The 16,446-nt window shown below is 46.9% G+C and overlaps 1 protein-coding gene across 1 annotated transcript in view; it reads left to right on the forward strand.

Moving 5' to 3' along the window:
- LOC144730364 (caskin-1-like) overlaps window positions 1–7,300 on the forward strand; it is a 413,671-nt gene extending 406,371 nt beyond the window's left edge. Inside the window, exon 20 of the mRNA XM_078611135.1 lies at window positions 758–7,300. Within this exon, the coding sequence (XP_078467261.1) occupies window positions 758–854 (97 nt within the window). The 3' untranslated portion in view covers window positions 855–7,300. The remainder of the gene's footprint in view (window positions 1–757) is intronic.
- The last annotated feature ends 9,146 nt before the right edge of the window (window positions 7,301–16,446 follow it).

Raw genomic sequence — 16,446 nt, forward strand, 5'->3', positions numbered from 1 at the left:
TGTGCGGCGAGTGGCGGAACAATGTTCGCGGAGCCTCAGCCACCATCTGTGGATGAGACCAGGTTCTCAGGTGCAGCGAGTTGAACTTTCTTTTCAAGAAATGTACTTAATTCACTTTCTATGATTGTTCATGCGCTGCTTTTGATTTGCGGGTGTTTGTGCTCATGTTTTGTTTTTAAATGACGTTGTTTTGCGTTGATTTCTATTCGCTTCGTTGATGTACTTCAATGTTGATAGAATGTCTTATTTTGGTGACCCAGATCACATTCCTATGGTGGGGACAACCACCCTTTCACCCATATGTACACGCACGCACACACACACAAAAACAAATACGAAGAAAGATCCCACCGTATAGCCTTAACAGACGTTTGAGTCAATTGCTATTAGCAAACACTAATGAATGCGGGCACGGCACACGAGGAGGTGCGTGGCCAGCACTATGCTCATCCGCCTTACCAGATACTCAAATATTTGAGGCTGAGGCGACCTAGGCGATGCAAAGGACTGATTAAAATTATTGTTACTGGTGTTAGCCATGAGCGGGAATGGAACTCATAGTGCAGTATGCTAACCGCACGCTAACCACTATGAGTTCGATTCCCACTCATGGCTAACACCTGTGACGATTATTTGAACCGGTCCTGGGCATCCCCTGGGTCGACTCAGCCAACCGCTGCACTATCGCTCACACACACAACCCTAAACACAACAACCCGGTCTCATTGGCTCGCACGCGTGCCACTCTCTCTTGCAGTGGCGACGGCAAGCCTCGGCCCACGGGAAATCTCCTGGACGACATCGGCAGCATGTTCGACGACCTCGCCGACCAACTGGACGCCATGCTGGACTGAGGGGCGTGGCCGCGGGAATGTCCTCGCTCAGCGGAGCGGGCATCGTGACGACCATGCCACAGCCGTGCCACGGCCGTAGCGTCGGAAATTTAAGCTCATCGATGGCGATCTGTGGCCAGGTCGCTTCTGGTTAAAGAGCGAAATGGCTCAGTGCGCCTTGCCTGGAAAAAATAATAATACGTAAGTTTAGTTGAGATCAGCGACGATAACGTTGAATAATGTGCGTTTAGAGGGACCCCACGCTAGAGCTCCCTCTCGTGGAGAGGCCTTTCGGCCAGCGGTGGCGTAAGGAAGCGATTACAGGTCTGCAAGTTTGCCTTTTCGTGTCGTGCATTGTTTTCTTTTTAAATAGCAAAGTCAAGCCGTGACGGAAATAACTAGAGGTCGGTATTCAAATCCACATCACTACAAACATTATTGTAAGTGTTCTGTCGTGTCAGATTGCTAGAAGTTTAGAAACAAACAAAAAATATATAGATGGAATAGGTTTTATTTTGTATTGGTGCAGTAGTTATATGTGATTTCGAACAGTCAATGAGCCTAGAAAATAACATTTAGTACCCACTATATAGTGCTTACTGGATATTCTTGAACGTGATGTCGTCTGAGATTGGCTTTTGTGTATACAAATCTAGGATCACGTGCATATGCCTGAACATTGTTAATCTGAGCAAGTGCCAATTTACCCACGAATACTGAGTGGTTTTTCCAGTCAGTCAGTCGTGCAACAGCACCCGGCAGCTGACATGCTTCCCGTGAGGACAGCTAATGTCAAAAACATGAACGACGTGCCCTCCTCTAGGATGGGCAAATAAATCACTCATCGGAGATATAAGAAAGCTAATATATATATTTTTTGCAAAATCACAGAAATCGTATATGCATATACATCACATTGTAAGTTTAAAATTGCCTTTATGATAAAATCATAGGTTTTTTTTAACAGAATAGCAGACTTAGATGATGTACTACTTAGAGTGCAATTGCAAATAAGAGTATCATGACAACTAACAGTGTTTATTGTATACCATATATATAATACCACCACCATCCCGATCACCACCATCATCGTAAGCTATTGCAAATTGGTTCTCGCAACTTTGCATTGGTGTTAGTCGAAGAGCTCCCTGACAGTTCAATAATTGTGGTCATTACCAGCAAATCCACCAAGTTAATTATTTCAGGAAAATGTAATAAATATTTGCTCCCCCTTATTGCCTTCACGGAATCTTGCAGTGCCCGAACGATCATCTGCACACTTATTTTTATAATGACGTTCCCACTGCGCAGTATAATGGGGAGTGAAGATGAATCAGAATTTGCAATTATCTATCTCTGCTCCAGAAACAAGCGATATCTGTTTGGGCCACACAAAGAAGTGTTTAATTGAATTTAACGCAATATCCCTCTTGCTGGTGGAACAGTATAACATACTTCTGTTTTTTTTTATGCAAGATACCCAAGGTTTTAATACCGTAGGTTCTTAGCTTCTTTGAAAAGCAGTTGATGTGCAGGCCAGAAGTTGTAAGGTCAAAGTGATTTCCTGCTCAAATGAGCATTCACGTGCTAATCATCTCATGTTTACAGCCTTAGCCAGTTGTGAAAAGTCCATATTCCTATGGTGGGGACAAATATATCCGTAAGACAACTGCTGTTGACTTTTGCACAAAGCAGTAAATCGTTTACCTTCCCCAAAGGGATGATAGGCTGAGTCAACCCCCAACCAGGATTTGAACTCGCAATCTTCCGACTGCAAGCCGCTTGCTCTACCACCACCACCACCACGTGCACCATGTGCAGATGCTGGATGAATTATTTCTTCACAGGATCACGAGAGTTGGCGATGGTTTGGGGAGGCTTTCATCAAGCGGTGGCTTGACCATGGCTGACTGACGATGACGATGATGATGGTCATCGTGATTTGGCTTTGTTCCTTACCAGAAATGGCGCAGGGCAAAATCCCGTGTGAAGTGTTCATTGTATTGCACGATCACTTGGCCAAAATCTGATATTGCTTTTAGGGCCTTGGGGTTACTTTGCGTTCCAACGGAATTCCAGTTGGCGGAGCATTTTAAGATAAAGAGTTATAATGTAGAAGTGTGTTTAGATCAAATGTTGCCTACTCAATTCCGATGGATGTCAATGGGGAATTTTACATCGAACTCCATTGTGAAATTTTTAACGTATCAATAATGTACATTAACCTTCATATTTATAATGACAACAATATACTGAATAAGTGGTGATCATTTTCGTGCAAATTGTAATAATAACATTACCACAAGTCGCCGTTATATCTACATAAATAACAATAAGGTTACATTGTATAATGATTGCATTGCATCTGGGATGATAGAGATTGTGAATCTAAAACGTCAAAGAAAACCGCTTTTTTTTAATACGCCTTTATATTTTCCCAGAGAGCCATATTGACTGTGGTCCACACAACGTGGGGAAACTAAATATCTGGTTATTTTGTATTTGTTAAGTGCCATATTTGTATATAACGGCAACGATAATTACACGATTACATAGGTATTGTGGCCATGAATTACTTGAACGTGGTCGAGAATTTAAGTATTCTTTTCTTGCCTATAAGTACAGCTGCGATCTCTGCCTGTCACATGTTGTAATGCAGTGTTTATTCCCTATATATACACACACACACAATATATATTACACACTGCGGTGTATGCGTAAAAAAAGCCACAGGTTTCATACTGTAGTTATTACTCGTAACAACTTTGTAGCATATACAGTTTTTAAGAAAAAATAAACTCCAAGACTGTAATTCGGCACGCACACGCGCCGCACACACACACACACAGCTGCATCGATGCATACTGTCAATAATTGGGGAGAACCAGCTTCTGACCGAGACGCAAACCTCGCCTGCGCACACGACGCGCACTTCACGCGCAAGCTCTCGGGCAACTTTGAACGCAGCCCCCGAGCGCGCGCGGTGCGAATTTCCGTCGGCAACGAATGAGGAGGGACATCGCGCCGACGCAGTTGCAACACCCCGCGCGCGCATAGACGCGCACACAACCCCTGCACATCCTGCAGCAGGAATACATCGCAGGCAGGGTTGTCAAAAGACACGTGGACCGTTGGCCACGGACGCCAAAATTCATGAGTTTGTATTTACCAGTATTCAAAGTCGAACAGACGCGTACCTTCAGATGGTGCGTTTTTTAAGATTTCTTTTTTGGAAAACAAAAAATTCGATTTGAAATGCCACAAGTTAGTTCATAACTCGAGCATTGTTGCTACGGAGATTCGTGGAACACGTTAACAGGGACGCCGGTTTAGAATCGAGCAAAGAACGGGCCGATTCCTTGAATGCTTCTGTGAAAAAGTGTGGTGGTTGCCGTTGCTTGCAGGCGCTACCCCAACCAATGGCAGTGGCTTCATTACCAGGGAGGGCGACTGGGTTCGGGAAGCGATGCTTTGTGTAAACGTGTTTTAAGTTCCGCGAGCTGATTTAAAGTGTAAAAAAACCAAGGCATATTAATGGTTTCTGTCGCCAAAACTTGCCAAAGTTGAAAAAAAATACATGAAAAACTTTTACTTGTTTACCATTTGAAGTATTTTAAACATTTTATTGTTTTTTTTATTAACGTGTTTCCTAACGTAGTATGAGATATTACTATTAGTACTTTATTGAAAGCGTAAAATTGACAAGTACAGTATGCTTTTAAATTTCAATGTTGAAATGTTTTGTACAAATGTATATTCGAATAATCCTGGTTTATACTTCATAGCTTTCGATTTGTATTTACCCAGTCGAGCATTTCTTCATCGCTTAGCTTGACCACAAGGGTGAAATTAACGCTCGCGTTTCAGCTGAGAAGCCACCACCACTGATAATCGCCAGTGTAAAATCATGTTCCACGTTGTAAATGAACTTGCACGTTTTAACACATTGAGTGAGGTACCGATTTAAAAATTGATATAGTATTATAAAATCAAAAGAGCTTTGTCATTTCATGGAATAGCCCTACTTCAGGACCCGGATCAGGAAGCTCTGTAACGCGGGAGCTCAGGTTTTGTTCACGCCTCATGATGATGCTGGATGTAATTTCCAATGAAACGTAACAAAATAAAAAATTGTCAACATTTTGCTTACTTCTAAACATTCCTCCTGTCTTTCTGAAGAAGAAGCAAATCAGTTGGCACGTATTCCCACGTGCAAAATGTTTTATTTGATTGGCTGTGGTCGGGTGGTGGAGGGCTATAGTTACAAATGGACATCATACCTCCCCAATTATATAACACAAAATAAACTAAATTATGACTCGATATTGGTCGTGAAAGCATACGTACGAAATGCAATAAGCCATTCATAGCTTTCGTAGTCGATACATTCATTCGACCTTGTCTCGTTCATAAAGGAAATTCCATCTCAGTAATCTGCCACACAATTATACAGTTTATGGATGCACGAACAATGTGACACACAATTTTTTAATACTAAATGCAATTGGTTTAAAGAGCCTTAAATGTCTTCTCAAAGTTGGATTATAGTTTAACACCTAGTAGGCTTTCGTGACCAATATTATCCATATTATCGATTAGATCGCGTAAATATGAATGTGTCATTGAACACGCTGCCACCCGACACAGCCAATTAGTAAGAGTTGTCACATAAACAGAACGTGCCAATTTGTTAACTCGTTCAGCACACCGGCGTGTTGGAGAGTAACCCCACAACATTTACAATTCGAGTACGACATTTTGCCGGTAATTACAACCAGCTTCATCAGGCGAACAGACAGAATTTTGGCGAAATCCTCCTGTTTCGATCTTAAATATAATGATAAATCCAATCATCGTCACTTGTGAGCCAATCAAGCAATTGCATTACAATTGTTGACAATTACCGCACTATCATAGCCACGGAGAGACAGACATTTGATTTCAGCGAGAGAATTCCGATGAAGCGATTAGACTCTTGTTCACAAGTCTCCCTCCTCTGTTGTAGTTGTAAAAGGTTAACCCTTGGTGGTCGAACAGCCAATGTAAAAAAATAAAAAGTCCTAACTTCAGAGAATAATTTTTAAAAGTCCTCACAATGACAATGCTTGGTTATATCAAAAGATAATTTCACCGCAGTATAACATCTCATTTAAACTTTGATATACACATACACACATATATACAATATACCGTTTTACTAAATACAAGTATTACAGTTTTGAACAACTATATTCGTGAGAACAATCGTAACGTACAGTTTTACTTGCTATAAACTTTGCGCACGTTTATAAAAAAGAAAGTAAGCTAAATATCCGTCACGTTTCACGCTTTCCGAGCCCGTACACAGAGAGCACGCGCGCGCGCACAAACACACGTGGAGCAGCAGCAGCAGCGCCTTGGACCACGTGGCCGCTTGAGGTCAACTCCCACGACCCTTCATGTCGCTCCGGCGAGATTTCAAACCCTGCCCGCTCCTTCCCCCCAGAGGGGGTTGCCACCTTGGTCCTGCTGCCCCCACCCCCCCCCCAGGGATTGTCCTCGTCGTGTGAGGAGGTGCCCTACATCCTGTGGAATATATCTATATACATCTTGCCAGGGGTGGTGTTAACAAGCTCCGGGTTTTTAGCAACGTATAAATAATATACTCCACTCGAGACAATGCATTTACTGTACGTGTAATCTCTCCCTCGCCTGCTTATTGTCAGATGTTCTGCTTCTTCTGTGCATGGACACGTATCGGTTATCTCTCTACTGCGGGAGTGGCAATCCCCAGGTTCGACACCAACGGCGTAGGGGGCATCATAAAATCATCTAAATGGCCAACCCCGACTCTCTCCCCCACCTCTTACTACACTCGCCCGTCCGTTTCTCGTCAAGCAGGAGACTGCTATGACAGGATTCAGAGGATGGGGAGGTTTTCTTTTTAGAGGAGAGTTGATGAGTGGATGGTTTGTGGGGGGGGGGGAAAGATATGAATTGTACAAAAAAACATTCAGAGAGAGAGAGCGCGCCTGTGTGTGGGGGTGTTTGCGTGTGAATTATTTTACAAGGTTCAGCAACAGATATAATGTATTGTACATCTTCCATAATACAGGTTATTTGGGTTCTAGCACAAGAAACCTCTATTATGGATGATATTGGTCGCGAAAGCCTACGTGATTGTACATCTGTTAATAATGTACTGGATTTTTGTTTTACAAGCTGTTCCTATAGACTCTCAATGGAAACCGCGTGCGGTTATTATACCGCCGTCGTATGTTGAGCATTGGCCTTCTGATTTAGACTTACACTTCGTGATCTTCAAAAAGAACGAAAATAAACTCGCCCCCCGTTCATCTACAGTTAAACATCTTCTTGGTTCTTTCGGTAAAGTCACGTAGAAGGGAAATAATAAAATAATATAAATAAAACATCATAAAATAAAATGCTCACGACGTTTCGGCCACAACACAAGCAGCCGTCCTCAGGTGAAGAAACAGAGCTGTCATTAGGACGCTGTCTTTCCGACAGCTGTTTCTTCACCTGAGGACGGCTGCTTGTGTTGTGGTCGAAACGTCGTGATAATTGTATTATGTTTTATTCAAATTATTGTATTATTTCCCTTCGACGTGACTTTACAGAAAGAACCAAGACGATGAATCCCTGCAGTCACTAAAGCTTTAAATCGAAATACAGTTAAACATGTTTTCATATGCGTTCGATGCGGGGCACACTTTGGTGAACTCCCAACACCCCCCCGTCAAAAAAAAACACAGATCACACTCGACCGAGTTTAATCCATGTCAAGTAATAATCTCCGATCACAGATTGCTGTACAATTTGATGTCTCATAGGAAACAGTGCAATAACTATTATGATTATTATCTAACAAAAAATATTTCAGCTGCGACAAAGTCCTTGGGGGATGTTTTCAGCTAGAATAGTTTTCGCCATTGTCACTCGCTCCTGATTCCCTTGAGGTTGAGTCCAAGTGTATGACCCCCCCCCCCCCTCCAAAAAAATGCTTTATTCCATTCTCCACAGCACCTGCCAAATGTCTGTGTGCGTTGACACAGCGAGGGAGGTGGGGGAGGTTATTTAGTTTGGGACGTACCATCACGACTACCTGGGGAGGAGGAGGGGGGTGTGGATTAAATGTTGGTCAACTTCCAATGGAACGTGATGAGTGACAGCGATATGTAGGTATTGTATATAGTTAAAGAATCGTTATAATAAATCTGTATACGACTCGGCGTTAGCCATCATGAAAGTACTTAAAAGTCTGCCGCGAGAAGAAAAAAAACAAGCGCAAAAAAATTGCATCGTCCGCTTGACGCTATAATTCCGTCGCTGTGTGCAGGCGGTTAAAGCTGTCGCCGAGTAGATTTAACCATCGCCTCTGCTGTGTGGTGGCATAGAGCTGCTTGCTGCGACGTCACATACACCACGGGGGAGGTGAAAGTTCAGACGGACGTTGTTCCGAACGACCGTCGATTTGTGAGCAGCGGAGTCGAGCGAATTCCGCTCGCTGCGTGAAGTGAGTTCTTGGCGCTTTGCTCGATTGCTTTGCTCCCCCCCCCCCAACTCTGTCTCGTGAAACCTTCCAGGGCAGAACGGTGGCGTTCGGTTGATCGTACGTAGAGAGAAAATACTGCTTTAGTTCCAGAGTCATAATGCAACAGCAGCAGTAAAATATGTGGTGGGTGGCTTGGGGAGCGGTGGGGGGGGTGAGAGGGTCTTCATTTAGCAGTGGATTTATCCTGGCTGATTTGATGACGAACAATTATTGAATTTGCACACACGCACGATGCCTGGTCATGAGAAGTCGCAAAAATGTAGTGCCCAACCCATACCTGCCAACCCCGCATCATTGCCTACCTTATAGCAGATCAATTCAGATCTTATTGGTCACCTCGTGCCCCTTATAAATCTCAACGTTCATCCTACAAAGTCCCATCACAATCAAGAAACACACAAATAGACTAAACAAAAATGTTGCCCTATTGAATCGGCTGTTGCGCCGTATAGACCTGAAAACTCAATTCCCCTGTACAAGAATGCGGGGCAAACCGTGTGGTTGACAGGTATGCCCAACCCCCATCCTCTTTAATGTTTACGAGTGAAAACTTTAAAGCTTTTGAAGCCCCTTCAGGGCAGACATATTGCTATCCCACACGCTTCGTTGGTGGCACGCGCTTTCCCATCGTGCATCCTGATCCACGGACATATATCTGTTGCATGGCGGTGAATCAAAATTGTTTCACGTTTTGTAAGAGCTTGCAATGTAGCCAAGTCGAAGGGAAAGCTGCGTTTAATATGGGGCGGTGTTTCTGCTCAATCGTTGGTGACCCTGGGGGGTTGCTCTGTTCACTTAGTTGGCCATTCTCGGTGGTGCGTGATATCCCTTTCAAGGTGTACTTCATATCGGCTGGTTTCACGGCTCCCAGGTGCGGCTGTCATGGTCACCTCGCGCGCCTGCTGCAACAGTGCAGAGACGTTCGTTAAAGGCGACCATTCTAAAAGCCATCCGGCGCCAAACCTCTGTTGTTGTATTAAAAGCCTGCAAATGTGTCCATAACGACCCAGGTGCTTTGATGAATTCTAGACGATGTCTCTCTGCAGGCTGTGCATGCGTAAAATGAAGGGGTCGGTTCAAATGGTACACTCTGAAACCACGTGCTCCCACTTCTCACGACGAGGCAAAGGGATTATTACCCTGCTACCATCGCACAAGGCATTGCACAAGGCAGATCGCCCATTATAGTTCCACAAACTCGACGCACCTTTGTTGTGCTAATGGATAAATGTCAAAGGCAAAAAACACAGACACACACTCTTCATATGGATGCCAAGAAAACGTCACATCATTGCCATCGTAACACGGATGCGCTGCTGTTCAGGAGGTACAGCATGCTTTATTGTGAAAGCCAAGTGGGGGATTTAATCACCAATAACACTCGAGCCGACTGGCGCACTGACATTTGAAAGTGCTCATCATGAATATCACTTCGTGGATTGTCAGCAAGTGGTTTAAGGGTATATACTAATGTCCACCGTAGCACTGTGGAATTTTCCACACGTGGCTGAAGGCTCCCCTATGAAACGAGTGCAATCGGAATGCTCGGTCGAGCATATATGTGCACGTAGATTGTATTCCATTCCAGTTATTTTTGTGAGTGTTAGGTTTGGTAATTGGCCAATGATGCAGTAAATAGTGTCACATGAAATGGCTATCAGAAGGTGTTTGGCTATTACGGGCCTTAAATCAGAAATTCGTTTTGTAGCCCCCCCGCCCCCCGCTTTTCAATTAATAAAATCCTAGCAAAATCCCAAGAAGAGATATAGATTATATCAATGTATATTGAGAGAAGAGATGTACAGACGAGATGGAGATGAGGGAGATGCATTGCCTTGTTAATGTGAATAATTAGGTTGTGCTTGTTATGAATAAATTTTGAATTTGGGCTGATATTTGATACATTTCAATATTTGTTTTTGCTATTCTGGTGATGAGGTGCCCTGGTCCTGGTTGGCGGGCTCAGTCTTTTCGTTGTGTTTCTAAGCCCTCTGCCGAAGTGCGTACGTACGTTGAACTTCTTATATATTATGGTGAACTTCTTTTGCACCGTACGTAGCCAACCGTGCTAATAGGGCGGGGGAGAAGGAACTAAACACAACAAGCAGCTCTAAGGCAATGAGTTTTTAACCTAGATATAAAAATTAGATAGCTCCCAGTGGCTTTCTAATCACGGTGGGCATTGCGTAACAATTTAAATGCGAGTGGCTTGGCAGTGAGCGTGGTGGCGACGTCGCCCAGCCACGACCTTTAACCCACGACTCGAACGATCCAGGCACCGGACATCAATTTCGGAGTGTACCATTCATTAGCGGCTGTGTCTCCCTCCATCTCCTTTCGACCCTATAATATTGTTCATCCTTACAGCGATCGCGTCCTTACTGCCACCGCTGTTTTCAAAGCGTTATGAAAGTTGACGACATGTTTATATATAAAAATATATATTTTTCGTGAACATATATACATGGGAATGTATCGACAATCACAACTGCGCTAAGTACCTAGTGAAGGTGCATTATATTGAAAGTCATGCGTTTTATATATTGCAGATTCCCATTTGTTTTAATTTCCCATTGTGTGAGAACATATATATATAAGTATTTTGTAAAAAAGATGAATGCTGAAAAGTAATTCTGAAGGAAACAGCAATTCCGGACATCATTGAGGGCTGAATATCGTTTATGTTTGTTGCATATCTCGTTTTTGCTGAGTATTCATTGTAAAACATTATTTCATGGTGTAGCACAGAGGTAAAACATGACAATGATTTTATGACGTCAAGTATATGGACAGCCAATGTAAATCATTTTGAAGACGCTTCTGCTGTAGTAATGCATTTCAAATAAAAATAAATGCCATAAAACCGTGCTCATGTAAATGCGAGCTGACGTTTTAACATTGGCACCATCATTTTCCATAAAATACAGCAAAGTAGTTTCAGTGGTTAAGATCACCTGTTCACTGTCCTATTTTGATACCACTAAACAAATATACAGGGCCTGCTCTCACCAGCATTCACCATTATAAACCAACACTCACCAATATGACGCCAGTACTCATGACCCAGCCAACGCAGCCTTGCCTGCCGGAAGAGCTCACCGATGGGACTTTGTCCAGATCTTTCAAGGATTTGTGAACTCCTCACACAATCCAGCCTGGTTAAACCCAGGATGGATCGTAGGCAGGCCAGCCGAAATGCTTCTAACCGGTGAAGATGTTGCATTCGGGAAGTCCATGATTCGCAAGCGTGGAGAGATGGGAGGGAATGACTGTGGCCAAGAAGACCCGAAGCTTCGTGTGGAGCGATGGGCCAGGTAGCTTCCACAGGTCTCACCAGGAGACACCAGTACTCACCAACACGATACCAAGACTCACCAAAGCTCGGCAGAATACTGCACGTGACTGAAGAGGAATGTTATAAATCCATTATTGCTGTGGTGGTGCAATAATCTTCTCGACAACCAGACTGTTTACTGTGCAGCAGATAATTACTTTTTAGGTGACCGTTTATTTGTGATTTAAGTATATATTTTCAAATATAGTAACTGGGAAAAGAATAGAGATTGGTCTATAATTTTTAGGATCTTCTTTGGAGCCATAAACTGGACGAATAAGAGTAGATTTCCACACCGTGGAAATGTACCTTCGGTGAGCGAGGTTGACAATGTGTGTGAGGGGTGCATAGATGAGATCTGCCGCAGCCACAAATGCAAACGCAGGCAGCTTCGTCTTCTCCCGTGGATGACGATGGCTTCATTGATGCGAGCTTATGCAGTACATCCAGTTCAGTCATGGGACTGAACGAGAAGTAGGACCGAACCCAGTGCCGTACCCGATGCACCAAACCTCTCCCACAGACGAGCGGGGAGACAGCAGCCAGGCGGTGAGCCGGCACTACCAACAATCGCCCAAGCTCTGCGGTTCTCTATACATTAGATATTTGCAGCCACTTACTGAGTGTTTACATGTGGGGGGAAACCAGTACACTCGCAGAAAACGAACGAATGTGAGCAAGGGGGCAACGTTCTATCCCGTGCAGATGAAACAGATTCCACAGTTGTGTTCCACTGCCTCCTGGCAAGCCAGGGTATGAAGGGAGATTGCACACTTGCTCTTGGATTTGCTGAGATTATTTATATCATGGGGTAGGCAGTGACAAAGTCCTTGGCTCACTTAACACGAACATGCGGTCCAATACATTGTACATGCAGGGATACTCGCTTTCCAAAATGTATGATTGTATTGAACTTCTTTCGCAGCGTACGGAGCCAACCATGCTAATCGGTGGTACATTAACACCTCGCCACAAAAGCCCTGTTTGCTCGTGAGCACAGCGACTCAAATAAATCAGACACAAGGTTTGCGAGATTAATGCTTCTGAAGCGGGAACCATAATGAAGAATTTCGCAGAAGCTTTAGTTACGTCTATTTTAATCTTAACGTGTTTCTTACCAAACATACCTAGCGGGTACACGCAGATGCAGATTACCGCACGTTGCACTGTTTCAGTGTGCAGTTCGTTATATGCATTTGAAGCCATAACCAAACGCAACAACCCATGTACAAATGTATTGATGGACTGTGTTATCTTAGTGTGGTCTGGGATTTTTTTTTATGCTACTGTAGAGGTGTAATTGTGTAGATGTATGGGTACGGATGGGAAACAAACACAAGGGGTGGGGTTAGGGCTGTACACGAAGGAGGTGTTCGCACCGACGTCCGCACCTACATCCCCCACGGGCCCCTCCCGGGGGCCGAGTGCTATAAAAGGTGGTGAGCCGGAGGGCTCGAGGTCGAGTATTAGCTTAAACCAGCGAAGAGCGAAGACCAGCTAGAATAGGCCCCGGAGCTCCCCTGGCTCGCTGTCCTTGTCAGGGCCGACCAGGGTAAGCCGGTGGCGTGGCCCCGAGAGCCCAGACTGACGTTCTTATAAGAGCCGGTCTGGAGACTCAGGGTGCCGGGATCCCAGCTTGACCAGGGCTGGGATAGGTAGCCTCCCCTAGCTCCGTAGTGGAGGACTCGGGCGTAGGTTAGTGGGGTTAGATGTTGCGTCTCCCTGTTAGACGAGTGAAGGGGACGATACCCCTCTAAGTGCTGTGTGTACCCGTTACTGTGCACAAGTTGGTGTTAATAAATAAGTGTGCCTCCGACTCCGTCGTCAAAGCCTCCTGAATACTTACTACATCTGGGGTCAGAAGTGAACGTTCAACGATGGACACACGAAGGACGACACGTACCAGGGAGTCGGAGATGGAGGACACCTCGGCCGAATCGGCACCAGAGATGGCCGGGGTCGGATCGGAGCAGCCGGGGCCGAGTACACCCGCGCCACTACGACAGGAAGGGAGGGATGCGTCGGCCGAGGGACTTCGGCTGGCTCACTCCCGCCTGGCGGAGTTGCTCTACGCTGCGGCCGCCGCGTTGGAGGAGATCACGCGGCTGGGGGCTGGAGGGGCTGCGCGGGACGACGACGGCAGCCGACGCGCGGCGCCATTTCGCGGTTAAATTTCCCGCCATCGCTACAGTGGGAGCAGAGGGCGGGCCGGCCCGCGTCAGGTGACTGCTGAGGGCCAAGCACAAGCCGTGACATCATCAACACCGGCCAGCGCGTCAACAACGATGCGACCGGCGATGCCATGCTCGCAGCCCGCCCACACTGTAACGTGTGCAGGGAACGACGGAGCGCGATCCACGACCACAGACGTCGCGTTACAGCAGCGACTGCCGCCTCTTAAAGAGTTCGTGGGCGCCGACGGTGACTGGGGTGGCTTCAAGAAACGGTTCCTCGCTCATCAGGAGATGGCGAACTGGACGGACGGTGAAGCACTACGCGCGCTGCCAGCGATGCTGGACAACGACGCCCTGGCTACCCTCACCTCGGCGCCTAAAGAAAAGCGCGCCACGCTGCACTTGGCGCTGCAGCTGCTGTCCGCTGTCTACGGCCCGCCTTCGGACTGCAGGCAGCTGTTTCACGATCGCCAGCGGATCGCCACCGAATCGCCTCTGGCTTTCCGGACGGCTCTCCTGGCCCTGGCGAAGGCAGCTTTTCCGCGGAAAAGTTGTTGATACTCGCGGATGAGCTGGACGTCGCCGTCTTGGCTCAGGACGACACGGAAATGTCTTCCCTGCTGGTCGCGCGCCACATCCACGGGGGCTTGCGGTCCCTGCATCGCAAGGCTGCCAAGGGGGTGGCCGGCCATGTCATGGCGGCTCCCGCCCTTCCATCGGTGGAGGTCTGCGGGGTGGAGCGGCAAGAGGAATGGAGATCTGCGGGACCACAGGCTCGGAACAGACCGAGCCGCCAGGAGCAGCCCAGGCCATCTGGGGCGCTCACACACTGCTACAACTGTGGCCTTCAAGGCCACGTTGCTTCAGGATGCCAGGCTCCCCGTCAGCGCGGGGCAACACCTCGTCAGGACGCCGCGCCGTCTCCACCCAAGCTCCAGCAGAGAAATACGGCGAGTCGTGGCACCTCACACGTTTGGCCCATGCACACATCCGACACACACTCACGCGCTGAAACGAACAGGGCTCGCAAATCGACGGCCGTTGCGTCGGATTGTTCTGAAATGCGGCGAGCGCTCCAACCGGGTCAGTGGTCGGAGCTCGCCCATCGTGTCGTTGCAGCGTCGGCGGGATCGTCGGTCATGGTCGGTCATATTGATGGGGTAGAGGTGCGGATTTTAATTGACACAGGAGCATCGGCGACCATTATATCTGATTTGATTTATAACATCCTTCCCGTTCAAAGTCGTCCCTTGCTCCCCGTTGACGTGCCATGCTATGCTGCTAACGGGGGCTCGCTGGGCATCATTGGGCAAATCCGCGCCAAAATTTGCATTGGAGACATTCAATTATCCGGGCCTGTTTTGGTTTCCTCCTCACTGGCGGTTCCGTGCCTGTTGGGGACGGATTTCTTGGCCAAAATGCCCATTCGTATCTTGATCGACCAGGGGTGCATCGAGCTCCCGTCGGGCCGACGTGTTACATTTTGTCTTCCCCCGCCACGGAGCGTCGGGCGTTTGCGACCGTGCAGGCGCTCGTGGCAAAAACTGTGCGCGTACCCCCGGGGGCTCAGATGCTCGTCCCTCTTAGGTTGCGTCGGCCGTTTGCTGAGGGGGTTGCGGATCGGGGGGTCTTGTTGGGACCATCTCGGGCCGGGGTCAATGGACCCGATTTGCTAGCGGCTCAGACCATGGTGAAAGGGGATGGGGACCCCTTCATTGCAGTCCTTAATGTAGGATCGCGAACGGCCATGGTTCCTCAAGGGACCGTGCTTGCACATGCAACGCCGGCACCCTATGAGGAACCACTCGTGGGTCAGGTAAGCACCGATCCTCCGTCGCGACCGCATTCGGACTGTGATGACGGATGGCTGGATGCGCTTTGCGCGGGATCAGTGGACCTGTCCGACTTGCAGCGTGCGCAGCTGCGAGTTCTCCTGAAAGAATTTGCCGACGTTTTTAGTCAACACAAATTTGATATTGGTTGTACTAAATTGCTGCGACACCATATTGACACGGGTGACAGCGCGCCAATCCGCCAAAATCCCTTTCGGTTGAGTCCCGCCGAAAAGGATCATGTCAAATCGGCCGTTGATGACATGCTAGCCGCCGATATCATTTCCCCTTCCAACAGCCCGTGGGGCGCGCCGATCGTTTTGGTGAAAAAACACGACGGCTCACTGCGGTTTTGTGTCGACTTTCGGCGATTGAACAAAATTTCTGTGGCAGATGCGTACCCGCTTCCTCGAATGGATGAGTCGCTCGATGCCTTGGCGGGGGCGCGATTCTTTTCCACCCTGGATTTACTTTCTGGATTTTGGCAGCTTCCTCTGGATGACAAATCCAAACCTAAGACCGCTTTCTGTACACCGCAAGGCCTCTTCCAATTTAACCGCTTGCTGATGGGCTTACATTCTGCGCCAGCAACTTTTCAGCGGTTAATGGAACTGGTCTTGGCGGGCTTGCAATGGGATTCGTGTTTAATTTACTTGGACGATGTCATCGTCTTTAGCAAATCATTCGATGAACACCTCCAGAGGTTGCGTGCTGTTTT

Source organism: Lampetra planeri, chromosome 35 (genome assembly GCF_965212315.1).
Source record: "Lampetra planeri chromosome 35, kcLamPlan1.2.h2, whole genome shotgun sequence".
Taxonomy (NCBI): Eukaryota; Metazoa; Chordata; class Hyperoartia; order Petromyzontiformes; family Petromyzontidae; genus Lampetra; species Lampetra planeri.